Source organism: Scyliorhinus torazame, chromosome 27 (assembly GCF_047496885.1).
Source record: "Scyliorhinus torazame isolate Kashiwa2021f chromosome 27, sScyTor2.1, whole genome shotgun sequence".
Taxonomy (NCBI): Eukaryota; Metazoa; Chordata; class Chondrichthyes; order Carcharhiniformes; family Scyliorhinidae; genus Scyliorhinus; species Scyliorhinus torazame.
In genome coordinates, this window is record NC_092733.1 from 28,395,156 (window position 1) to 28,422,690 (window position 27,535).

A 27,535-nucleotide genomic window follows, 5' to 3' on the forward strand; every position below is an offset into this window, starting at 1 on the left:
CGGTACCGGAGATTGGGCGGAGGCGGGAATCGGGCCGCGCCGGTTGGCGGGACCCCCCGCTGGATTCTCCGGCCCGGATGGGCCGAAGTCCCACCCAGGAATTGCCTGTCCCGCCGGCGTAAATCAAACCTGGTATGTACCGGCGGGACCAGGCGGCGTGGGCGGGCTCCGGGGTCCTGGGGGGGGGCGCGGGGCGATCTGACCCCGGGGGGTGCCCCCACGGTGGCCTGGCTCGCGATCGGGGCCCACCGATTCGCGGGCGGGCCTGTGCCGTGGGGGCACTCTTTCCCTTCCGCCTCTGCTACGGCCTCCACCATGGCGGAGGCGGAAGAGACTCTCCCCACTGCGCATGCGCGGGAAACTGACAGCGGCCGCTGACGCTCCCGCGCATGCGCCGGGAAACTGACAGCGGCCGCTGACGCTCCCGCGCATGCGCCGCATTTCCGCGCCAGCTGGCGGGGCAACAAACGCCATTTCCGCCAGCTGGCGGGGCGGAAATCCCTCCGGCGTCGGCCTAGCCCCTCAATGTTGGGGCGAGGCCGCCAAAGATGCGGAGCATTCAGCACCTTTGGGGCGGCGCGATGCCCGTCTGATTGGCGCCGTCTTTGGCGCCAGTCGGCGGACAGCCCGCCGTTGGGGGAGAATTTCGCCCCTGGAGTCAGATATGGGCCAGACCAGGCAAGGTGGAAGATTTCCTTCCCTAAAGGCCATTCGTGAATCAGATGGGGTTTTTTCTGCCAATGGATTCATGGTTATCATTCGACTTTTAATTCTAGATTTTTGCTGAATTCAAATTTCACCATCTGCACTGGCAGGATTTGAACCTGGGTCCCCAGAGCATTAAACTTGGTCTCTGAATTACTAGACCAGTGACACTACCACTACGCCACCGTATCCCCTCAGTAGATGGAGAGAAAAATGTTCCTGTTAGTTGAGATCCAGTGGACATTGATCTAAAAGCGAAAGAATCAAGGGCGACAGAGGGATAAACATTTTCACATAACAAGCGTCTCGGTGCGGCACGGTGGCACAGTGGTTAGCACTGCTGCCTCATGGCGCAGAGGACCCGACGTTCAATCTGGCTCCGGGTCACTGTCCGTGTGGAGTTTGCACATTCTCCCTGTGTCCGTGTGGGTCTCACCCCCACAACCCAAAAAGATGTGCAGAGTAGGTGAATTGGCCACGCTAAATTGACCGTTAATTGGGGAAAAACAGAATTGGGCCTTCTGAATTTTTTTTTTAATAGAGTGTAGACCTAGAATACAAGCATGGGAACAAGGAGGAGGCCATTCGGCCCCTCGAGTCTGCTCCGCCATTTAAAAAAGATCATGGCTGATCTGATAATAAACTCAAATCTGCGTCCCGCCAAACCCCCCCCCCCCCCCCCCCCCCCCCCCCCCCCCAATAACCTTCGTGCTATTTTTAAAGGATAGGCTTGCAGATCACTAAGATACAAACAAACAAAAGCGTTACTGGAAAAGCGTTTTTGCACAGGCTGCGAGACGACACTGTCTGTTTGGCCGCCAAACTGTCGATGGTGTCATCAGTATGTCACATGATCGATCCCTTAAAGTGACCTTGTTCCTAGCACTGCTGCCTCACGGCGCCGAGGTCCCAGGTTCGATCCCGGCTCTGGGTCACTGTCCGTGTGGAGTTTGCACATTCTCCCCGTGTTTGCGTGGGTTTCGCCCCCACAACCCAAAGATGTGCAGGGTAGGTGGATTGGCCGCGCTAAATTGCCCCTTAATTGGAAAAAATGAAATAGGCACTCTTAATTTTATTTTTTAATGTTTAAAAGTGACCTTGTTTCAACACACCTTTCACCTTTGCTTCCCAAGAATCTATCCACCTCCACCTTAAAAATATTCAAAAACTCTGCTACAGCCACCTTTTCAGAAAGAGAATTGCAAAGTCTCGCGTCCCTCAGAGAGAAAACATTTCGCCTCATCTCTGGTTAAATGGGCGACCCCTTATTTTTAATCAGTGACCCCCCCAGTCCTAGATTCTCTCACAAGAGGGTGGGCTGGAGGAGGATTTCTCTGCAAGGCCTTGCTATTCTATCTGAAGTGCGGTGCCCAGAGTTCTCCAGTGTCCTGCGCCTGAATGGATGGCCACCTGATGTGGCCACCTGCCCGCGATCATTGTGACATGGCCAAACACCCAAACACAGGCCACAGCGTAGAAAGCATTTGTTTTCTATCAGCAGTGAGCCCGTTGGTGTATGTCCCAACAGGCATCTTCTCATCGCGTTTACAATATCCGGGGTAGAGTTGTCAACCATGACTCTTCCCTTCATTGACCTTGCTGCCATGTGACCACAGTGCATTCTGGGCGTTGCCACCCCACGGCAGCAGAGGTAACCATCGTTACCACAAAGCGTCACCCTGCCTCGTACTCATAAATAGATCCACAGGAGTCCTCGGCGTCCGATTGAGGGGAATTGAAGAGATTTCCAACTCGAGGCCAAGGCTCAAACAGAAGGGAAGGCCCAAATTGGGATTTTGGAGGGAAAGGGTTGCGTGGGACGTTGAAAACCTGTGGGAGACATCTCCAATTTTAAATAACCAACGGCAATTTCCTTTCCTTCCAACATTTCCCTTTTGTTATTTGGAGAGTAAGGACCATGAGGTTAAAAGCAGTGATCAGAGTGACCAATTGTCTCGTATTGTAAGCAATTGACCCTTATTTTGACTATTTGTCTTGGGTCTGTCCGACAATTCTTTATTTCTAGGACAGTCCTTGGGTGCTGGGAATCTCTGGAATGAGTTTCATTGACTTGAGGGATTGAGTGCATTCAGCCGCTAAGAACGGATGACAATGTTGTGACGTAACAAAATGAGTTGTAAGTTTTAGTTGATTTTTAATCCCCATGACTAATAGGGTCTCAAGACCCAACTACCCCTCTTCCCCCCTCCCCCCCCCCCCACCAACATTCTGACATTTACCCAACCACTCACCCTCTCACAATCTCACTGCCCTTGTTCACTAGCAATCACCTCACCTCCGACCCACAGTTCAAATGTCCTTTGCTTTATTTCCCAAGAATTAGTCCCCTAACCAATGGTGAGTCAATCTACGTTTGATGCCTTTCAGTATTTCTTTGGACAACGTATGAGGTGTACTTACAATGATATTCAAGTTCAATAGAAGAGAAAAGAAATGTTGGCTTCAATAAAGTTTCGCTCAACTGATACCTGGGATGGGATAGGAGGTTATCTCATGAGGGAAGGTTGGATGGGCAGGGCTTGTATCCATTGGAGTTTAGAAGATTGACAGTTGATCTTCTTGAGACATGTAAGATCCTGAGAGGACTTGACAGTGTGGATGCTGAGATGGTGTTTCCACGTGTGGGAGAGACTAGAACTCGAGGTCACCATTTAAAAAATGAAGGAGTCTCCCGTATAAGATGATCAGAAGAATTATTTTTCTCAACCCCATCTCAGCTGTCAATCCACCTTAAATACCCATGGCACAGTGGAATGCTTGCTTTACAGAGTTATTCTTTGAGAAAGACAGATCTCTTGTCGCTGCTTTAAAGACAAGATCTGACCCCTGGCAGACCCATGCAGAAACGCTGGCTGCATGCCTTCAAAAGCTTTTACAATTGTCTTGTTTTAGCCCCCTCCCCCCTTGTCCTCAGACAAGTCTACACTGCTTTAAACACTGTTAAACTCTTTCTAACTAAACTGCAGAGGGCAAAACCCGACTTGTCGTCCCAGCGTCATCCAGGACACAACTGAACTGAAAACGCTTTCTCAAAATGCCTGATGCCTTCACTCCATCCAGCAATGACATAATCTCATCGAGCTGAAAATGAATTAACTTACCAGGGAATCCCCTTAATCAAAACAAATCTGAATTGCCCCAAGCTTTTTACGATGGTTAATTGCACCTCTGGCTCCCAAAACCTTTGTTGGCTTTCAGCGTAAGAATCTTTTAAAACATGATTTCAGTAGTCAAACACACTCTAACCCAGGTTTTTAACCCTTTCTCTATCAAATACTTGTAATACGTATATCTGAAATTACTATATTCATCATAGGTGGAGCAGGCTCGAGGGGCTAAATGGCCTATTCCTGCTCCCAAGTCATATGTTCGTACCAGATGATGCTATGATTTTCGTTCTTGCATGTAAAGGTTATGATGGCTGAATAACACTTCTCACCCTCCAGTTGTCCTCTTGCCTTGAGATGTTAATGACCTCTAATTAAATTCTAATTCACTTTCCTTGTTTGCCTCTATCTCAGGTCTGAGGATCACTGGTCCCGACCCTCCAAGCTTCCAGTGCTAAACTTCAGCGGAGGACTGGACAGTGCATGAGGACCATGCTAAAGACGATGGGCTTCCTGTGGTGGACAGCCTGCCTTTGCTGGATTACACTCTTCAGCTCAACACCTGCAGAAGGTAAGGCGCCAGTTTGGAAGTGCGTTGAAGGGTGGCGTTTGGTTTGAGGTTGTATCCAATGGCTTGGAATGAGCCCTATGTTCCAGATGTGACAGTTGTACATGGGGGGGGGGGGGACGTTGCAAGTAGCAGAGCTGTGGTTCTCCACAGCCAGGTTTGACATTTCTCAACCCCATCTCAGCTCTCCCTCCATCTTAAATACCAATGGCACAAAGGAACTTGCTGAATTTTGCAAAGGTGCAAAAGCCTTTTCTTTAGGAGTGACGTTGTTCGTCTTTCTTGTTTTGGCATTCCGCTGTCAAGGCTGGGTGGGGGGGATCATAGCAGTGACTGGTTGGAATGGGGATGGGGAGAGCGAGGTTTTGGATTTGTTTGTTGATTGTTACGTGTACCGAGGTACAGCATTTTTCTGTGTGCAGCTCAAACAGATCGTTTAGTACATGAAAAGAAAATACTTAATAATATAATGTAAATACATAGACACCAGCATCGGGTGAAGCATACAGGGTGTAGTGTTAATGAGGTCAGTCCATAAGAGGGTTGTTTAGGAGTCTGGTAACAGCGGGGAAGTAGCTGTTTTTGAGTCTGTTCGTGCGTGTTCGCAGACTTCTGTATCTCCTGCCCGATGGAAGAAGTTGGAAGAGTGAGTAAGCCGGGTGGGAGGGATCTTTGATTATGCTGCCTGCTTTCCCCAGGCAGCGGGAGGTGTAGATGGAGTCAATGGATGGGAGGCGGGTTCGTGTGATGGACTGGGCGGTGTTCACGACTCTCTGAAGTTTCTTGCGGCCCTGGGCCGAGCAGTTGCCACACCAGGCTGTGATGCAGCCCGATAGGATGCTTTCTGTGGTGCATCTGTAAAAGTTGGTAAGAGTCAGTGTGGGCATGCCGAATTTCCTTCGTTTCCTGAGGAAGGTTAGGCGCTGTTGTGCTTTCTTGGTGGTAGCGTCGACGTGGGTGGACCACGACAGACTGTTGGTGATGTGCACACCTAGGAATTTGAAGCTGTCAACCATCCCCACCTCAGGTTGAGGGTTTGGTGTGGGCAGCTTGAATGATTGGATGATGTGTGGGGTCGATTGTGACACAGTTCCTGTCATAATCCAGGTGCATGGAGGTGTGGCCTTGTGAGATGCCATATTCAGATGTCTGTCGACCAGAGCAGTGAATCCTCTCCCTTTGAAGTGATATCTAATGTGAATAAGTGCAGCAATCAGTGACAACGAGCAGATACCTGGTGACCGAGAGAGTTGATGTATTAAATTCAACCAGCAAGTCATGCTGCAGCTGCATAGAACCTTAGTTAGGCCGTACTTGGGATAGAGTGTTCAATTCTGGTCGCCACACTATCAGAAGGGTGTGGAGGCTTTGGAAAGAGTGCAAAAGCGGTTTTCCAGGATGTTGCCTGGTATGGAGGGCATTAGCTATGAGGAAAAGTTGAATAAACTCGGTTTGTTCCCACTGGAACGACGGAGGTTGAGGGGCGACCTGATAAAGGTCTACAAAATTATGAGGGGCATAGACAGACTGGATAGTCAGAGGCTTTTCCCAGGGTGGACGGGTCAATTACTCGGGGACAAAGGTTTAAGGTGAGAGGGGCAAGGTTTAGAGGAGATGTGCGAGGCAAGTGTTTTACACAGAGGGTAATGGGTGCCTGGAACTCGCGGCCGGAGGAGGTGGTGGAAGCAGGGACGCTAGGTTGAAGTGAATAAGGTCAAAGTTGCAGTTGTACCCACTCACTCCTGTACACAGTAGCCCAAATGTAATCACACAGGTTTTCCGCCAATTGGCATTAGCACGCCCTGGCAAAAGTGTTTGCGGATTGGAGCCAAGGTGTAGGTCCCATTGGCGGCACGGGACTGGTGTGATTATAAAGCAGCTACAGGTATTAATGTTGGACGATGCAGATTACAATTAGTTAGCCATTGAGCCCCCATGAGTTTGGCTTTCTTTGTGTTCAATGTGTCTATGCTATTTGCTCAACCACCCGCAGTGGCAGCTAGTCCCACGTTCCAACCAGCCTTTGTATTCTTTGTAATAATAATAATCTTTATTGTCACAAGTAGGTTTACATTAACACTGCAATGAAGTTACTGTGAAAGTCCGTGGTGTTTCTGTTGAATTCCGTTAGATTTATTAGTGATGATATTTAATGGTTCCTAGATTTGGCCTCTCCCCCCCCCCCCCCCCACCCCCCATTAGTGGAAACGCCCTCTCCACGTCTCCCAACCCCCAAGTCAATTTTTGCTTTGCAAATCTGAGAACGGCAGATTTTATTGTTAATCTGTGGTTTTAAAAGGGACGCAGGGCAAACGCAGGTGCATGGAGTTCGGTCACAGCTCATGATGGGGGGGGCAGGGGGCGGTTTTATAGAGGTGGCGGGGGGGGGGGGGGGGTGGGTGTAGGTCTCAGCTCCTGGCTGGCGAGCCACTGAGAGAAGCCTGCTGGTATTACAAACCAATCAGGCAGTTGAAAGGGCACCGAATCAGGACCCCGGGGAGGGGAAGTGGTACCCGCCCCCCCTCCTCTCCCCCTCCCCGAGAGGCTGCCGGGCCATCAGAGGCCTTGCGGCTCTTCAGCTCGCAGCGCCGCCCGAGGGCTGGTGGCTGCTGCCGGTATGACGCGCGCCGGTAGCCTGGGATCGCAGACCCACCCCGGGCCAGAGAAAAGCGATGGTGGGGGGGGGGGGGGGTTCACGGATGGGGAATAGTGAGGGACCAGGCTTTAAAGGCAGCTTGGCAGCACGGGCAAGGCTGTGGCTCTCAGAGGCCCCCCCCCCCACTTCCCACCCTGATGCTGGGTCCCGGGGGATGGGGGGGGGGGGCGGGGTTGAGGGGGCAAGGGGGGGGGGCGATTGTCTGTCAATAACCTCACCCCAGAGCATGAGGGCAGAATAGGCCGGAGGGGCTAAATGGCCTCCGCCTGTTCCCTTCTTCCCTTCTGTTCCGCCATTTTGAAGCCTTCTGGTAGAACACCTCTCAGCATTTTCCCCCTGCAGCAAAGAAGCTCTCACAACCAGTCTTTCTCAATGCTTGTGACCCCTCATTGCTAATGCTTAAGGGCTGCCCCCATTTTAATGGCTATTTAAACGCCACACGCATAGCGGTTGGCGCCAACCCGCTTGAGCTGGGTGCCACCTTGCCACCGGACTGCAGCATCTCACTCGATTGTCCTGCTGGGTCCTGGGCTGACCCCCCTTTCCACCCATCGTTTGGAGTGCTGTATTCATAGCCGCCGAGCCTGGCATCCTCTGCTCACACCTTCTCGTCATCGCATCCTGCCCCACGCCGTGCCTGTTCCGAGTGGCTGGGTTTAACGTGGGCATCCACTGCCGACGGCAGCGGTTATTTGAGCTGAAGGAAACCGCTGGGCAGGGCAATAAATAATCCGCCCGTGCTGCTGTCTTTGAGTTTGCCCGGCCTGAAATGAAATGAAAATGAAAATCGCTTATTGTCACGAGTAGGCTTCAAACGAAGTTACTGTGAAAAGCCCCTAGTCGCCACATTCCGGCGCCTGTTCGGGGAGGCTGGTACGGGAATTGAACCGTGCTGCTGGCCTGCCTTGGTCTGCTTTAAAAGCCAGTGATTTAGCCCAGTGCGCTAAACCAGCCCCTGGGTCCTTCAGTGGCACAGGGCGCCTTCGAAAGGTTGTGCAGGCTGGTTCAGACGCCCCTGCCACACTCCCCGTATCCCCCCCCCTCCCCCACCTCCACTGGGGCCCAATTAGCTCGGTTGGCTAAGTGGCTTGTGCGAGGTGTTAACAATACACATTTTAAGTTGGTAATCCAGCCCGACGGTCCCCAACTGAAGGAGGGTGAGGGAATCGTTGCAGGATTATATCAACCAGTTCGCTCTGGGCTTCCGGGAGGAAGTGGGTGGGTCATGACTTTGCTTTGCTGTCTTGCAAATGAGCCGGTTTGAAGGTACGGCCTCAAGTCAGACTCAACTTACAATTATTGGAATTATTCAGAGTAACGGGTTCAATCCCCATTCCTGCTGAGGTAGACGCGGGACCTGCCTCCTCGCCTGCCCAATGCTTGATGCAGAGGAGTGCATCCCAAGCGATGTGACCAAGTTGTCTCCCTCCACTACAGAGGGGTGCCTACGGTCTCCCCCGTGGGACAGTGGCTAATGGCCCACTATTTCCCCCTGTGGTTGGCAGACGCAATCACGGGTGCCTTTAGCCTAACCTCCCTCCGGGAAAGGGGGTAAGACCATTGGGAATGCCCTGCTCCATTTCGCTCTCCGTGGGGAGTCACAGGCAACTTATTTAAGGCGACTATGATTTTTCTCCAGGCTTGCTTACAGGAACCCCCTGGAGATAAATATCCACTAGCTGCAGATTCCAGGCTGATACTGGAGGGTTGGCAACCCCACCCTTTATCCCTGCGGGTCAACACGGCTGGCCCGTGAGCGATGGGCCTGGTGCCATTTCTAAGACATGGTCCCCTCTGAGGGAGCGACGCACAATCAGCCCTCATGCGGCCTCACAAATGGTGGGGCATCGGGCAAGTTGGTACCCTGCCAATTGAGGTGTCCAAAAGCACAAAGGGTAAATAAAGAACAGGGTGGGTAACCAGGGGACACAGATTTAGGGCCATTAGCGAGACAAGTGGAGGTGGGGGGGGGGGATCTGTTTGACTCAGTGAGCCACTATGGTCCGTAATGATCTGACTGAAAGGGTGGCGGATTCAGTCGCAACTGCCAAAGGGAATTCGATAAATCTTCGAAGGGAAGAAAATTGCAGGAGTACGGGGAAAGAATGGGACTCATTTTATAGTCCAATAATTGAGATGATCAATCAATCAGGCTTTCAATGTGGCTCACCTGGAAGCTACACATATTCATCCCCGGGGACTGGTCCCCTGCAGGGAAAAGGAACATGTCCAAGCAATTTTGAATTGAAGAAAAGTGTAGTGGGGCGGGTGCTGTTGGGGGAGTGGGGGGGATTGGTTGCCTCTGAAACCTGCATGACCAATCAGAGCTCACCGGCCAACCACCCAGCACACTTTTGTAGATTGTTGCTCCCTTTGAAATTTGGTATTCTTGTGCTTGTCCTGGCGAGAGCAAGATTAAAAGCTTCGGCGGCCGGTCTCTTTTTTTTTTTAGCAATACTCAGGTTGCTTGGCAACTCATTACATAGGAGTCAGCGCCGTCGTTTCGGGCCAAATGGCCTTCCTCTGTGATTCTGTTAGTGGTACATTAAGGACAGAGGGAGAAGGAAGGGAACTTCCTGGACTCTCAGCCCACCTTGTGCTGACCCTCAGAGGGGCAGCGTGAAGTGCCCCCCCCCCGCCCACGTTCCCCCCAGTGCAGCAGGCATGAGTGGCCCATGCAGGCCGCACAGGCCCAGCCTCATCAGCATTCAGGCAGGTAGCCATTGGACTGTAATCAAAGTGTCAAACTCTCGAGGACTATTTCTGTTTGCTATTTCTGTTGCTGTTTATTATGGAGATTAGATGGGCGATTGCTCCTGCCGCTGGATGCACAGCAATTAAACGTCCTCCTCTGCTCGCTGACAGGTGTCCGCAGTGGAGAGTTTATCAAAAAGGCTTTGAGGGAGGAGGCGTGATGGTGCGAAGCCATCGCGAGGATGCGCCTTCAGGGAACTGAATTCCTCACCTTGATTTTCCAATCGGACAATTGCTAATTGATAAAGTCGGGTCCGCCCAGTCTCCCCCTCACTCTGCTGGTGTTGAAGGGGAAGTTGCACATTTGACGGCACAGATTGTTTGCAAACAACGTGATGGTTGCAGAGCGGGAGTGAAAGGCTAAACAAAACCCATATTGTCTGAATTGATGAGGCCAAATCTTTCCCAAACATTGCCCCCACCCCTGTACCACCACACCACCCCTCCTCCCCCCCATACCCCGCACCCTCCACCCCACCCCTCTCACTGAAACTCAGAAGGTGGCAACGATAATCTTCACAGGGCACAGCGAACACCATCCAGCTCCGCTTGGCAGGCAACAGGCGTGTGCAGAGCGCCAGGGTGCGTCTGGTTCCCAACCTTTTTGCTGGTCTCAGTCAGGCGGAGCACGGGGGAAGGGATTCGCCAGACTGTGTCCGGGGGGGTTACAGTGGGGCGGAGGGACTGGAGGAGCTGGGGTGGGGCCTTCTTTGAGCCAAATTGAAAGAGGCGTTTGAAATCGGGAAGGTTTGAGGTAGGATTAAAAAGGGGAGGTTGTTTCCATCACCTGAAGGGTTGATAATCGGAGAGCATAGATTTAAGGTGATTTGACGAAGAAACATTTTGGGCGGGATTCTCCGACCGCCCGCCGGGTTGGAGAATCGCTGGGGGGGGGGGGGGGGGCGTGAATCCCGCCCCGCCGCTGCGACGCGGGCTGCCAAATTCTCCGGCGCCGGTTTGCGGACGGGGGCGGGGGATCGCGGCGCACCGGTCGGGGGGGGGGGGCGTTGGCAGCGGGACCCCCCCCCCACCCCTGGCAATTCTCCCCGAGCGGCCACCCATTTTTACCAGTCCCGCCGGGGTGAAATAGACATGGTCCATCCCGGCAGGACCTGGCTTGGGGGGCGGCTAGCGGAGTCCTCGGGGAGGGGGGGGGGGGGATCCGGCCCTGGGGGGGGGGGGGGTGGGCCACGGTGGGCTGGCCCGCGATCGGGGCTCACCGATCTGCAGGCGGGCCTGTGCCGCGGGGGGCACTCTTTCCCTCCGCGCCGGCCTCTGTCGGGCTCCGCCATGGCCGGCGCGGAGAAGAGACCCCCCCTGCGCGGGCGCAGGAAACACGCCGAGGATTCCGCAACTTCTGGCGCCCGACGCCGGAGTGGTTTGCGTCGCTCTTGGAGCCGACGTCGGGCCACCCGGCCAAGTACGGGAGAATCCCGCTCTTTGTTATGTAACGAGTGGTTAGAATTTGCAATGCGCCACTTTGATAGCTTGATGGGCTCAGATTTGATAATAACTTTCAGAAGGGAATTGAATAAGCAGTGATATTGTTTATTAGGATTGCATTAACACTGCAATGAGGTTACTGTGAAAACCCCCTCGTCGCCACATTCTGGCGCCTGTTCGGGTACACGGAGGGAGAATTCAGAATGTCCAATCCACCTAACCTGCACGTCGTTGGACTGTGGGAGGAAACCGGAGCGCCCGGAGGAAACCCACACCGACACGGGGAGAACGTGCAGACTCCGCACAGACAGTGACCCAGCTGGGAATCGAACCTGGGACCCTGGCGCTGTGAAGCATTTGTGCTACCCACTATGTTACCGTGCCACCCAACACTCAAAATACTCAAAGAATAAAAACTTGCAGCCATATGGGGAAGAGTAGGAGAGTGGGATTAACCCATTTGCTCTTTGAATTGGCTGGCACAGATTCGATTGTCCAACTGGCCTCTTCCTGTGTCCTACTGTTCTGGTATTCTATGGTTCTACAATTGGCCTCATTGCCTGTGGGCTCATGCCCAGGGTTCCTCCTCCACATGCCTCGACACACACGAGGTAAGCAGACATCACTGAATTTCTAACTTACCAGTGGTGCCTTCATCGTAAAGCATAATTCTTCCAAACACGTGACATCAGCTCCCAGTGCCTCTGTTTTCAGCTGAACTGTTGTGTAAATTACTCAATGATTGGCAGGACAAGCGATGAACCTCTTTCTCAATGTATAACATAACCCCACAGTAACCTGTGCATAGAAACATAGACAATAGAAGCAGGAGGGAGGCCATTCGGCCCTTCGAGCCTGCTCCACCATTCATTATGGTCATGGCTGACCATCGAGTTCAATACCCTGATCCCACCTTCGCCCCCCATATCCTTTGATCCCTTTAGCCCCAAGAGCTAAATCTAATTCCTCATGAAATTACACAACGTTCTGGCCTCAACTACTTTCTGTGGTAGCGAATTCCACCGATTCACCGCTCTCTGGGTGAAGAAATTTCCCCTCACCTCAGTCCTAAAAGGTTTACCCCTGACCCTCAAACTATGACCCTAGTTCTGGACTTCCGCCCGACCATCGGGAACATTCTTTCTGAATCGACCCTGCCTAATCCTGTCAGAATTTTGTAAGTTTTTATGAGAGGATGGCACGGTGGCCCAGTGGTTAGCACTGCTGCCTCACAGCTCCAGTGACCCGGGTTCTATTCCAGCCTCGGGTGACTGCCTGTGTGGAGTCTGCATTTTCTTCCCGTCTCTGCGTGGGTTTCCTCCGGGTGCTCCGGATTTGCAGGCTACGTGGATTGGCCATGCTAAATTGCTCCTTAGTGTCCAAAAGGTTAGGTGGGGTTATTAGGTTATGGGCGTAGGGTGGAGGCGAGGGCTTAAGTAGGATAATCAATCCAAGGGCTGGTGCAGACCCATTGGGCCAAATGTCCTCCTGCACTGTAGGGATTCGAGGAGATCTCTTCTCACTCTTCTAAACTATGAGCTGTGAGGAGGATGCAGAGGTCCTTCAGTTTGATTTGGACAAGCTGAGCGAGAGGGCAAATGCATGGCAGACACAGTATAATGTGGATAAATGTGAGGTTATCCACTTCGGTAGTAAAAATAGGAAGGCAGATTATTATTTGAATGGCTGTAGTTTGAGGGAGAGGAATGTGTATTGAGACCTGGGTGTCCTTGTACACCAGTCACTGAAGGTAAGCATGCAGGTGCAGCAGGCGATAAAGAAGGCTAATGGTATGTTGGCCTTCATGGTGAGACGATTCGAGTACACATGCATAGCTATGCGTGCATGTACACAGGCATTTGCACAGACATTGGTAGCTCACCCTCATTGACTCATTCTCGCCCAATCACTCTTTTACACACAATCTCTTACAAGCATAGACACAAGCACACACACACATTTGCAAACATGTGGTGAATGTATAATTACTGATAATTCACCAGTGCACTGTGTTATGTTATTAACCCTATGGGCTCTACCTATGGGCCATTGTGTGGCTTCACCCACAGGGGATATGTTGGGGCATGTACGGGCTCCGCCCATGGCTCCACCCCCTTTACAGGAAGTATAAGAGCTGCTGACCTGCGGGGCCGCCTTCAGTGTTGTACCGGTCACAGGCAGGCTCAGTTCTAAGCTGATTAAAACCACGGTTTACTTCTCCGCGTGTCTTCGAGTGAATTGATGGTCGCATCAAAACATACACACATTCACTCTCAAAAATGCATTCTCATATATCCATGCTCCCATGCATACACTCATGCATACTTGCACTAATACTCATACACATCCATGCATAGACAAATGTGCATGCACACAAGCATTCACACAGATATTGTTCAATTCACTCATTCTCGCTCACTCACTCTTGCAAACACAGACACACCCACTGTTACACACACATCCGCACTCACTCTTACACACACTCACTCTTACACCCACCCACACAAACACACTAAGTCTTACCGCACTCGCTCTCATACACACGCTGACAAACACATTCTCACCAACACACTCTCACACCTATAAACACACTCACATGCCCATACTCTCACAGACACGGAAACATACACACGCTCACAGACACACGCACCATTAACAAGTACAGATGTACATAAATTGAGGGATCACATTGTGAAGGAGGGCGGAGATGCTTTATGCAGACAGATTTAATTAATCCGTGCTTTGCAGTACAAATTGCCTCAGAACTAGTGTTTTAGTAATCCAACCCCTATTCAAAAAATGCTTCTTGTTCAACTTCTTGTGATGAATTAATGTGGCACACAGGTTTCCCGGGGGCGGAGAAGTAGGTGGGAATTTACAGGATGAATGACAAAGTTACCATTCAGTGAAGCTGAATGAAATCGATTATCCGGATTTACTCTGGCCTTGCTACTGAGTGCGTTGGGTCATGTACCTTCTACCAGGCTCCGCATTATAACAAATGTTTGTTTTCCCAAAGATGCCTTTGACAAAAAGATACACATGAGCACATTTACTAATGGTATGGGAACTTCAGAGGTGTGATCCTTGCAAACCTTGGAATCAGTGATTGTAAAAGATCCACTGATTCCCAGCAGAGCATCTGGGAACTCAGTAAAAAAAAACAGGACCAAGACTCTACCTGCTTGACTGTTGAGGAATGTGGAAGAAATTGAAGAACAATGGAGAACAAAAAATAGGGTGATTTAGATTCAATTAGGTACTGGATGAGAAATAAAAGTAAGGAGAGAAAGATTGGATAAAGAAAGAGGGAAGGAAGCAAGGAAAGGTTTGAGAGAAATTTTTTTTTCCAAAACATCTCCAACAACAATTTATTACCTGTAGGAATGAGAGCCCAAAGATTAAATTGTTCCCTTTCTGGGCTGGAGAGGCTGATTAACATTTCAGCAATATCCTCGCCTCATTAAAGAGGTATGTGCGCCACGATGTGCCAGCCATAATTTTCCACTGTGAGGTCAATAGGTGATTATTACACAAATGGAGCAAATGCGTGAAGCTCACAGCAAGCTGCCATTTTCACATGGACATGCAAGCATACGAATTAAGAGCAGGCCCCCGTCCTGATCTCATTTTTACCTCAGCTTCACGTTCCTCCTTCCCCCGATAACCTTTCACCCCCTTGGCTTGTCACGAATCTATCCACTTCTGCCTTGAAGACATTCAGTGAATCTGCCTCCGTCACCTTGGAGGAAACGAGTTCCAAAGTCTCCCAACCCTGCGAGAGAAAATGTTCTCCTCACCTCTGTCCTGAATGGGTGACCTCTTATTTATAAACAATGACCTCCTCGTTCTAGATTCTCCCACAAGGGGAAACATCCTCTCCACATCCACCCTGTCAATACCCCTCAGGATCTTATATGTTTCAGCCAAGTCGCCTCGTACCCGTCTGAACTCCAGCGGGTACAGGCCGAGCCTGTACAACCTTTCCTCATCAGACAACCCACCCTTTCCAGGTATTAATCAACTAATTGGCTGAGCTGTGCCTATAGTCCTGTAACTTGTGCTGATTTGCAATTCACGGGCTATCTTTTCCTCACTGCAAGTTGCTAGACAATTTCGCTTTTTTACCGGCCGTTTAGCAATGGGGAAACTCGCCTTCATTTTGGCTGCAGGATCTGGGCCATTCTCTTCAGGCCCTGTTGCAAACTCCCACCCGCCACCTCCAAATTCTTTGTAACTCTGGCAATGCCAAGCTAAAACTCTGACACCCCCCCCTCTCTCTTCTCCATCACAAAACCAACTACTGCATTCTGTGTAACAACACAAAGGTTGGTGGAATTGCGGATAGCGATGACGACCGTCAGAGGATACAGCAGGATTTAGATCGTTTGGAGACTTGGGCGGAGAGATGGCAGATGGAGTTCAATCCGGACAAATGTGAGGTAATGCATTTTGGAAGGTCTAATGCAGGTAGGGAATATACAGTGAATGGTAGAGCCCTAAGAGTATTGACAGGCAGAGGGATCTGCGTGTACAGGTCCACAGGTCACTGAAAGTGGCAACACAGGTGGAGAAGGTAGTCAAGAAGGCATACGGCATGCTTGCCTTCATCGGCCGAGGAATTGAGTTTTAAAATTGGCAAGTCATGTTGCAGCTGTATAGAACATTAGTTAGGCCACACTTGGAGTAGAGTGTTCAATTCTGGTCGCTACACTACCAGAAGGATGTGGAGGCTTTGGAGAGGGTGCAGAAGAGATTTACCAGGTGTTGCCTGGTATGGAGGGCATTAGCTATGAGGAGCGGTTGAACAGACTCGGTCAGTTCTCACTGGAACGACGGAGGTTGAGGGGCGACCTGATAGAGGTCTACAAAAGTATGAGTGGCATGGACAGAGAGGATAATCAGAAGCTTTTCCCCGGGGTAGAGGGGTCAATTACTAGGGGGCACAGGTTTAAGGTGCGAGGGGCAAGGTTTAGAGTAGATGTGCAAAGGGAAGTTTTTGACACAGAGGGTCGTGGGTGCCTGGAACTCGCTGCCGGAGTAGGTGGTGGAAGCAGGGACGATAGTGACGTTTAAGGGGCATCTTGACAAATACATGAATAGGATGGGAATAGAGGGATACGGACCCAGGAAGTGTAGAAGATTTTAGTTTAGTCGGGCAGCATGGTCGTCACGGGCTTGGAGGGCCGAAGGGCCTGTTCCTGTGCTGTACCTTTCTTTGTTATTTATTCTTTTTTATCGCCTGCGCTCCCTTGCCCTCAGCTCTTCCATCTCTGTTACCTCCAGCATCCCAATGCTCCCCAGGTCAACCTCCCATTCTGCAAACTCTTCCAAGCTCTGGCTCATCCTAAGGTCCCACTTGCCCCTCTCTCTGACCATGCTGGTCTCGATTGATTCCCGGTTCCTTATTTCCCTCTCAGCCTTTTCTTCAAACCCTCCTTGGGCCTCATTCAACCGTACGTCTATCATCCCTTACAACCCTCCAAAAAACCTTGCACGCCTTCAACTCTGGCTTCTTGGGCGATTGCCATTTCTTTCATAGAATCTATTCAGTGCTGAAGGAGGCCATTCGGCCTGTCGAGTCAGCACTGACCCCCCCCGTGTGTGTGTACGTGTGTATATGTGTATATGTGTGTGTGTGCGAGTGTGTGTGTATGTGTGTGAGTGTACGTGTGTGTGTGTCTGTGTGTGTGGTGTACGTGCGTGTGTGTGTTATGTGCATGTGTGTGGGTGTGTGTGTTTGATGTGTGTGAGTGTACGTGTGTGCATGTGTATATGTGTGTGTGTGTGTGAATGTGAGTGTTGTGTGTGTGTGTACGTTTGTATATGTGTATATGTGTGTGTGAGTGTGTGTGTGTGCGAGTGTGTGTGTGTGCAAGTGAGTGTGAGTGTTGTGTGTGTGTGTGCATGTGTATATGTGTATATGTGTGTGTGTGTGTGCGCACGAGTGTGTGTGAGTCTGTGTGTGTGTGTGTCGTGTACACTGCCCTGTGTAACAATGCTCAGTGACACGATCCCTGTCATCTCCAATCCTGGGACAAGCTCTTTGCCCCATGGCTCTCGAGGAAGAGCTGCGAAGATCAGTGTTCCCTCTGTAAGGACGATAATAGATCCTTAACATTCCTGTCAGCTAGATGTTACCGTGTCCGTGACGCTGGTGAAAATTTTCTGCCGCTCCACTCGCTTAATTAGCTCCTAGACAGAGCCCGCTACAGGTGTTGTGAATTTAGTTTCAAAATCCTGAGGTAATTACCGAATGTAATTTGTGCTGGGGAAGGTATTAAACCTGGGCTAATCAGCCATTTGGAGAAGTTAATCGGAGCTGGAGAAGGAATGTGTGGGGAGCGAAGCTGCAAATCGTGCTCAGGCACGGATTCCTTTACTGAGGCAGGGCCTGAGAGCCACCCAATCCTGACTGACTGAAACCACAACCCCTGACAGACCGTCACATTAACGTGCTGATGTCACCGAGTGCTGGCCCATTCTTCCACCCGCCACCCAGCCTTCTCGCCCTCTCTTTCCCTCATGTGACTCCCCCATTTCTCTCGCCATCGCTCATTCTTTCTCACCCCGGTGTGTCTGTAATTATTAATCTTGCTCCTTTCCCCTCTGATTTTCCATCCTCTCACTCTTTCACTCTCTCTCTCTCTCTCTCTCACACTCTCTCTCTCCCATCATGTGACTTGTTCTTTCTCTCGTTCTTTCTCATGCAGCCTCTCATCTTGTTCCTTTCCCCGCTGTTGTAACCTGCACAATAAAATGGCGAAGGGACTGAGTTCCCCACCCACTCTTCAGACGGCAGGAGGTGTGACTGCTCCATCTGCAAAATTCTGACCATGATTGCAAGGGCAATGGGAAATATAATAAGGAAGTTGTATTGCAGGTGTCCAGGGCCTTAGTGAGACCACGGGCAGGATTCTCTGATCCTGAGGCTAAGTGTTGACGCCGTCGGAAACGCCGTCGCATTTCCCGACGGCGTCAACACGACCCCAGGATCAGCAATTCTGGCCCCTACATGGCGCAGGAGTACAGGCATCAGCGCGGAAGAAAGGAGGCCGGATGACAGAGAGGCCGGCCTGCCGATCGGTCGGTCCCGATCGCGGGCCAGGCCACATCGGTGCCCCCCCCCCCCAGGGTCAGAGCCCCCCCACCCCCCCCCAGGGTCAGAGCCCTCCCCCCCCCAAAGGCCGCCACCCGACCCTTCAACAGTGAGGTCCCGCCGGCTCAGAGCAGGGGTGCGATTCTCCGACCCCCCCACCGGGTCGGAGAATCGCCGGGGGCTGGTGTGAATCCCGCCCCCGCCGTGTCCCGAATTCTCCGCCACCAGAGATTCGGCGGGGGCGGGAATCGCGCCGCGCCAGACGGCGGCCCCCCCCGGCGATTCTCCGGCCCGCAATGGGCCAAAGTTCGGCCGCTGTCAGCCCTCTCCCGCCGGCGTGGATTAAACCTCCTTTTGAACGGCGGGACAAGGCGGCGCGGGCGGGCTCCGGGGTCCTGGGGGAGGGCGCGGGGTGATCTGGTTCCGGGGGGTGCCCCTCCGGGGGGGGGGGGGGCGCTCGGCACCGCATCGACCACGCCGGCCCCATGCGGAGAATCGCGTCCAGGCGTCCCGGCACATCGAGAGTAGTGTGCGCAGTTTTGGTCTCCTTGTTTGAACAAAGATACAATTGCCGTTGGAACCACCCTATCCCCGTAACCCAGTAACCCCACCTAACGTTTTTTTTGTTGGCAATTTATCATGGCCAATCCACCTAACCTGCACATCTTTGGACTGTGGGAGGAAACCGGAGCACCCGGAGGAAACCCACGCGCACACGGGGAGGACGTGCAGACTCCGCACAGACAGTGACCCAGTGGGGAATCGAACCTGGACCCTGGAGCTGTGAAGCAACTATGCTAGCCACTGTGCTGCCGTGCTGTTTGTGGGCGAGAGTTCCAAACCTCTGCCACCCTTTGAGTGAAGATGTTCTTCCGAACATCTCTCCTGAACGCCCTGACCCTAATTTTTAGACTGTGCCCCCTAATCTCCAACCAGTGGAATTAGTTCCTCTTTATCTACCCTGTCTTTCCCTCTTTCCCTGTTAATATTGTGAAGTCTTCATGGACGGCACTGTGGTTAGCACTGCTGCCTCACAGCGGCGGAGGCCCGGGTTCAATTCTGGCCTCCGGTGCTCCGTTTTCCTCCCACAGCCCAAAGATGTGCCCGTTAGGTGGATTGGCCATGCTAATCTGCCCCTTAGTGACCAATAGGTTAGGTGGGGTGACTAGGTTTCAGGGATAGGGTGGAGGCGTGGGCTTAAGTAGGGTGCTCTTTCTAAGGGCCGGTGCAGACTCGATGGGCCGAATGGTGTACACTCTATGGTTCTATGATACTTCGATCAGATCATCCCTTTTAAATTATGGAAAAAACAGGCCTGATTTGTGTAATCTCGCCTTGTAATTTACCTCCAGGTGCAATTTTTGTAAATCTCTGCTGCATACCCTTCAAGGCCAAAATAGCTTCTTCAAACCGGAGCAATGGGATCTTCCTTGTCTGCGCCAGAGGGCAGAGGGAGTCTCAATTTAACGTCTCATCTTTAAGATTTATGAGTGTCACAGTGGTTAGCACTGCTGCCTCACAGCGCCAAGGCCCCAGGTTCGATTCCCGGCTTGGGCAACTGCCTGCGTGGACTTTGCACGTTCTCCCCGTGTCGGCATGGGTTTCCTCCGGGTGCTCCGGATTCCTCCCGCAGTCCAAAGGTGCGTAAGTTAGATTGACTGGCCGTGCTAAAATTGTCCCTCAGTGCCCAAGAAGGTTGGCTGGGGTTATGAAAATGAAAATGAAAATCGCTGATTGTCACAAGTAGGCTTCAATGAAGTTACTGTGAAATGCCCCTAGTCGCCACATTCCGGCGCCTGTTCGGGGAGGCTGGTACGGGAATTGAACCGTGCTGCTGGCTTGCCTTGGTCTGCTTTCAAAGCCAGCGATTTAGCCCTGTGCTAAACAGTTACGGGGATAGGACCGGGGGTCGTGAGCCTAGATCGGGTGCTCCTTCGGAGGGGCGGTGCAGACTCGATGGGCTGAATGGCCCAATTGTGCACCGCCGGCATTCTACGATACAACAATGTCGCTGCGCTGGAACATCATCAGCCTTGATGTTTGTGCTCGAGTCTGGGCGCTGGGGTTTGGGACATTACTGCCTGATCGGCTGACCAATCCCGATTCAGGGACTCGCCTCAAAAAAATGAATTCGATAAGTTATGAAGGAGGGAAAGAAAAATGGCAGGGCCACGGGACAGGAGGAGGGGAAGCGGGGCTAACTGCTTTGCTGGACCAGATTTGATGGGCTGAATGGTCTCCCCAGCGTCCTGATCCAGGCATATCCTTCAATCCAGGCACCGTCTCTCGGGGGGCAATGAGGGATGGGCAATGAATGCCGACCTAGCCCACGTCGCCCACGTCCCTGGAGTGAGTTTAGTATAAAAACGCCCTGGGGACAGGCGATCTCCTCGGTTACCTCATTGCCGTGCGTGGGAACGCGTGACACGACCTGTCGGGAGCTCAGCTCCGTGGCGAACACGCCCATCAGCCGCGAACCTTTGCCAATGATTCATTGTTTCTCAGCGAGACGGAGCTGTACTCTATCCATCATCTCTTTCGAGTGCCATCCCATTGCAGGCTGTCATCTGATCCCCATTAAATCCAACATAATGAAAGCTGAGGCTGCTAATTACACCAATATACTCGGGAGCACTTTGGGCCTGACCCCTCTGTCACCGGCAATGAGATGTGATGGGAATCATGCCTGCCAGAGGAGACTCCTCGACGCCACATTCCTGCACATCCTCTCCGCTGCCCCTTCCAGTTGTATCGTGGGCTGTGTGACTCGTCCTCCCAACCTCCCCCCGGATCCTGGCCTCATTCTCCTCGTCGCTTAGGCGCCATTTTACTTGCATTAATCGACAGGAAACCGGGACTTGCATTTGCTTCACGCCTGTCGTGTTCTCAAGGCGTTTCCCCCCCAACCGCCCCCCACCGACCCCAAAGGCCGCAGCGACCAATACGGTATTTTCAAATGAGCCGCCGCCCGCTGTAATGGAAGAAACACAGCTCATTGGTGCACAGCAAGATCCCATAGGCCCTGCGCAGCAAGACAACAGCCAGATTACCTGGGTTTTTTTCTTTTTGTGCCAGTTTGACTGAGAGGCCAATATTGGCCAGGACGCTGGGGGCGTCTTTCACATGGGATCTTTCAGGTGGCAGAGGGGCACTGGGTTTCATTCGAAGGCAGTGCTGCACTCCCTCAGCACTGTACTAGGTGGGACGGCGAGGCTCGACTTCACCCTCCAGCCTCGAGTGAGACTTGAACCCTCAACCTGCTGGCTAAGAGGTGAAAGGGACACTCACTGACTCAGGGCTGACAAGTGGTCACTCGCATACATTCCCAAATGTTTCAGCAGGTGGTCTCGAACACCCACAGGCGGGTATCCCAAATACCAACAGACAGGTACCTCACACATCCGCAGACAGGTGCCTCACCCCCCCCCCCCCCCCCCCCCCGCAGACAGATACCTCACACCCTCGCAGACAGGTACCGCACACACCTGCAGACAGGGACCTCACAAACCCGCAGACAGGTACCTCACACCCTCGCAGACAGGTGCCTCACACACCCGCAGACAGGTACCTCACTCCCTCGCAGACAGGTACCTCACACCCTCGCAGACAGCTCCCTCACACCCTCGCAGACAGGTGCCTCACACCCCCCCCCCCCCCCCCCCCCCCCGCAGACAGGTACCTCACACACCCGCAGACAGTTGCCTCACCCCCCCCCCCCCCCCGCCCCCCGCAGACAGGTACCTCACACCCTCGCAGACAGGTACCACACACCCTCGCAGACAGGTACCTCACACACCCGCAGACAGGTGCCTCACACACCCGCAGACAGGTACCTCACACACCCGCAGACAGGTACCTCACACACCCGCAGACAGGTACCTCACTCCCTCGCAGACAGGTACCTCACACCCTCGCAGACAGGTACCTCACACCCTCGCAGACAGGTACCTCACACCCTCGCAGACAGGCACCTCACACACCCACAGACAGGTACCTCACACCCTCGCAGACAGGTACCTCACACCCTCGCAGACAGGCACCTCACACACCCGCAGACAGGTGCCTCACCCCCCCCCCCCGCAGACAGGTACCTCACACCCTCGCAGACAGGTACCTCACACCCTCGCAGACAGGCACCTCACAAACCCGCAGACAGGTACCTCACACACCCGCAGACAGGTACCTCACACACCCGCAGACAGGCACCTCACAAACCCGCAGACAGGTACCTCACACCCCTCGCAGACAGGTACCTCACTCCCCGCAGACAGGTACCTCACACACCCGCAGACAGGTACCTCACACACCCGCAGACAGGCACCTCACAAACCCGCAGACAGGTACCTCACACCCCCGCAGACAGGTACCTCACACCCTCGCAGGCAGGTGCCTCACCCCCCGCAGACAGGTTCCTCACACACCCGCAGACAGGTACCTCACCCCCCCCCCCCCCGCAGACAGGTACCTCACACACCCGCAGACAGGTGCATCACACACCCGCAGACAGGTACCTCACCCCCCCCCCCGCAGACAGGTACCTCACACACCCGCAGACAGGTACCTCACGCACCTGCAGACAGGTACCTCACACCCTCGCAGACAGGTGCCTCACACACGCGCAGACACGTACCTCACCCCCCCCGCAGACAGGTGCCTCACCGCCCCCCGCAGACAGGTACATCACACACCCGCAGACATGTGCCTCAGCACCTGCAGACAGGTAAATCACACCCTCGCAGACAGGTGCCTCACACACCTGCAGACAGGTACCTCACATACCCGCAGACAGGTACCACACCCCCGCAGACAGGTACTTCACACACCTGCAGACAGGTGCCTCACACCCTCGCAGATAGGTGCCTCACACCCTCGCAGACAGGTGCCTCACACCCACGCAGACAGGTACCTCACCTCCGCAGACAGGTACCTCACACACCCGCAGACAGGTACTTCACACCCTCACAGACAGGTACCTCACACACCCGCAGACAGGTGCCTCAAACCCGCGCAGGGAGGTGCCACACACCCTCGCAGACAGGTACCTCACCCCCACAGACAGGTACCTCACACACCCGCAGACAGGTGACTCACACCCTCGCAGACAGGTACCTCACACACCTGCAGACAGGTACCTCACACACCCGCAGACAGGTACCTCATCCCCGCAGACAGGTACCTCACACCCTCGCAGACAGGTACCTCACACACCTGCAGACAGGTACCTCACACACCTGCAGACAGGTACCTCACACACCCGCAGACAGGTACCTCATCCCCGCAGACAGGTACCTCACACACCCGCAGACAGTACCTCACACACCCGCAGACAGGTGCCTCACACACCCGCAGACAGGTACCTCACACACCCGCAGACAGGTATCTCACACACCCGTGGACAGGTACCTCACACACCTGCAGACAGGTACCTCACACACCCGCAGACAGGTACCCCCCCCCGCAGACAGGTACCTCAAACACCGACAGAAAGGTACCTCACCCCCCCGCAGACAGGTTCCTCACACACCGACAGAAAGGTACCTCACCCCCCGCAGACAGGTACCTCACACCCTCGCAGACAGGTGCCTCACACCCTCGCAGACAGGTACCTCACCCCCCCCGCAGACAGGTACCTCACCCCCCCCCCGCAGACAGGTACCTCACACACCCGCAGACAGGTACCTCACACCCTCGCAGACAGGTACCTCTCACACCCACAGACAGGTACCTCACACCCTCGCAGACAGGTGCCTCACACACCCGCAGACAGGTACCTCACACCCTCGCAGACAGGTACCTCTCACCCTTGCAGAAACGTACCTCACACCCTCGCAGACAAGTACCTCACACCCTCGCAGACAGGTACCTCACACCCTCGCAGACAGGTACCTCACACCCTCGCAGACACAAGCCTCACACCTTTGCAGATAGGTGCCTCACACACTCGCAGACAGGTACCTCACACACCCGCAGACAGGTACCTCACTCCCTCGCAGACAGAAAACTCACACACCCGCAGACAGGTACCTCACACACCATCAGACAGGTGCCTCACTCACCCGCAGACAGGTACCTCACTCCCTCGCAGACAGGTACCTCACACATCCGCAGACAGGTACCTCACTCCATCGCAGACAGGTACCACACACCCTCGCAGGCAGGTAACTCACTCCCTCGCAGCCAGGTATCTCACACACTCACAGACAGGTGCCTCACGCACCTGCAGACAGGTACCTCACACCCTCGCAGACAGGTGCCTCACACACGCGCAGACAGGTACCTCACCCCCCGCGCAGACAGGTACCTCACCCCCCCCCCCCCGCAGACAGGTACATCACACACCCGCAGACAGGTGCCTCACACACCCGCAGACATGTGCCTCACGCACCTGCAGACAGGTACCTCACACCCTCGCAGACAGGTGCCTCACACACCCTCAGACAGGTACCTCACCCCCCGCAGACAGGTGCCTCACACCCTCGCAGACAGGTGCCTCACACCCTCGCAAACAGGTGCCTCAGACCCTCGCAGACAGGTGCCTCACGCCCTCGCAAACAGGTGCCTCACACCCTCGCAAACAGGTGCCTCAGACACCCGCAGCCAGTTACATCACACACCCGCAGACAGGTACCTCACACACCCGCAGCCAGTTACATCACACACCCGCAGACAGGTACCTCACACACCCGCAGCCAGTTACCACACACACCCGCAGACAGGTATCTCACACACCCGCAGACAGGTACATCACACACCCAAAGACAGGTACCTCACACACCCGCAGACAGGTACCTCACCCCCCACAGACAGGTACCTCACACACCCGCAGACAGGTACCTCACCCCCCCCCCCCCCCCCCCGCTAACCAACCCCGCAGACAGGTGCCTCACACACCCGCAGACAGGTACCTCACCCCCTGCAGACAGGTACCTCACCCCCGTAGACAGATACCTCACACCCGCAGACAGGTGCCTCACATCCTCGCAGACAGGTACCTCACCCCCGCAGACAGGTACCTCACACACTTGCAGACAGGTGCCTCACACCCTCGCAGACAGGTGCCTCAAACCCACGCAGACAGGTACCTCACACACCCGCAGACAGGTACCTCACACACCCGCAGACAGGTGCCTCACACCCTCTCAGACAGGTACCTCACCCCCGCAGACAGGTACCTCACACCCTCGCAGACAGGTACCTCACTCACCAGCAGACAGGTGCCTCACACCCTCGCAGACAGGTGCCTCACACCCTCGCAGACAGGTGCCTCAAACCCACGCGGACAGGTGCCTCACACCCTCGCAGACAGGTACCTCACCCCCGCAGACAGGTACCTCACACCCTCGCAGACAGGTACCTCACCCCCCGCAGAGAGGTGCCTCACCCCCCGCAGACAGATACCTCACACCCTCGCTGACAGGTACCTCACACACCCGCAGACAAGTACCTCACACCCTCGCAGACAGGTGCCTCACCCCCCGCAGACAGATACCTCACACCCTCGCAGACAGGTACCTCACACACCCGCAGACAGATACCTCACACCCTCGCTGACAGGTACCTCACACACCCGCAGACAGGTGCCTCACACACCCGCAGACAGGTACCTCACCCCCCGCAGAGAGGTTCCTCACCCCCCGCAGACAGATACCTCACACCCTCGCTGACAGGTACCTCACACCCTCGCAGACAGGTACCTCACACCCTCGCAGACAGGTACCTCACACACCCGCAGACAGATACCTCACACAGCCGCAGACAGGTACCTCACAGACCCGCAGACAGGTACCTCACACCCTCGCAGACAGGTACCTCACACCCTCGCAGACAGGTACCTCACACACCCGCAGACAGATACCTCACACAGCCGCAGACAGGTACCTCACACACCCGCAGACAGGTACCTCACACCCTCGCAGACAGGTACCTCACACCCTCGCAGACAGGTACCTCACACACCCGCAGACAGATACCTCACACAGCCGCAGACAGGTACCTCACACACCCGCAGACAGGTACCTCACACACCCGCAGACAGGTACCTCACACCCTCGCAGACAGGTACCTCACACACCCGCAGACAGATACCTCACACCCTCGCAGACAGGTACCTCACACACCCGCAGACAGGTGCCTCACACACCCGCAGACAGGTACCTCACCCCCCGCAGACAGGTACCTCACCACCGCAGACAGGTACCTCACACCCGCAGACAGGTGCCTCACATCCTCGCAGGCATGTACCTCACACACCAGCAGACAGGTGCCTCACACCCTCGCAGACAGGTGCCTCACACCCTCGCAGACAGGTACCTCACCCCCGCAGACGGGTGCCTCACACACCTGCAGACAGGTGCATCACACCCTCGCAGACAGGTGCCTCACACCCTCGCAGAGAGGTTCCTCACCCCCCGCAGACAGGTACCTCACACACCCGCAGACAAGTACCTCACACCCTCGCAGACAGGTACCTCACACCCTCACAGATAGGTACCTCACACCCTCGCAGACAGGTACCTCACACACCCGCAGACAGGTTCCTCACACCCTCGCAGACAGGTACCTCACCCCCTCGCAGACAGGTACTTCACACACCCGCAGACAAGTACCTCACACACCCGCAGACAGGTACCTCACACCCTCGCAGACAGGTACCTCACACACCCGCAGACAGGTTCCTCACACCCTCGCAGACAGGTACCTCACCCCCTCGCAGACAGGTACTTCACACACCCGCAGACAAGTACCTCACACCCTCGCAGACAGGTACCTCACACCCTCACAGACAGGTACCTCACACCCTCGCAGACAGGTACCTCACACCCATTGATAGGTACCTCACACCCTCACAGACAGGTGCCTCACACCGTCGCAGACAGTTACCTCACACCGTCGCAGACAGTTACCTCACACACCCGCAGACAGGTACCTCACACATCCACAGATAGGTACCTCTCACCCCCGCATACAGATTCCTCACACCTTCGCAGACAGGTACCTCACAACCTCGCAGACAGGCACCTCACACAGCCGCAGACAGGTACCTCACTCCCTCACAGACAGGTACCTCACACATCCGCAGACAGGTACCTCACACACTCGCAGACAGGTACCTCACACCCTCGCAGACAGGTACCTCACAACCTCGCAGACAGGCACCTCACACAGCCGCAGACAGGTACCTC

The 27,535-nt window shown here is 54.1% G+C and overlaps 1 protein-coding gene across 6 annotated transcripts in view; it reads left to right on the forward strand.

Moving 5' to 3' along the window:
- The window catches only part of LOC140403323 (adhesion G protein-coupled receptor L1-like), a 1,433,961-nt gene that overhangs the window by 265,889 nt on the left and 1,140,537 nt on the right, over nucleotides 1-27,535 (forward strand). For all 6 annotated transcript variants that reach the window (XM_072491182.1, XM_072491186.1, XM_072491185.1 and 3 more), the window contains one exon: nucleotides 4,248-4,404. In XM_072491182.1, coding sequence (XP_072347283.1) covers nucleotides 4,317-4,404 — 88 coding nt within the window. In that variant the 5' untranslated portion in view covers nucleotides 4,248-4,316. The remainder of the gene's footprint in view (nucleotides 1-4,247; nucleotides 4,405-27,535) is intronic.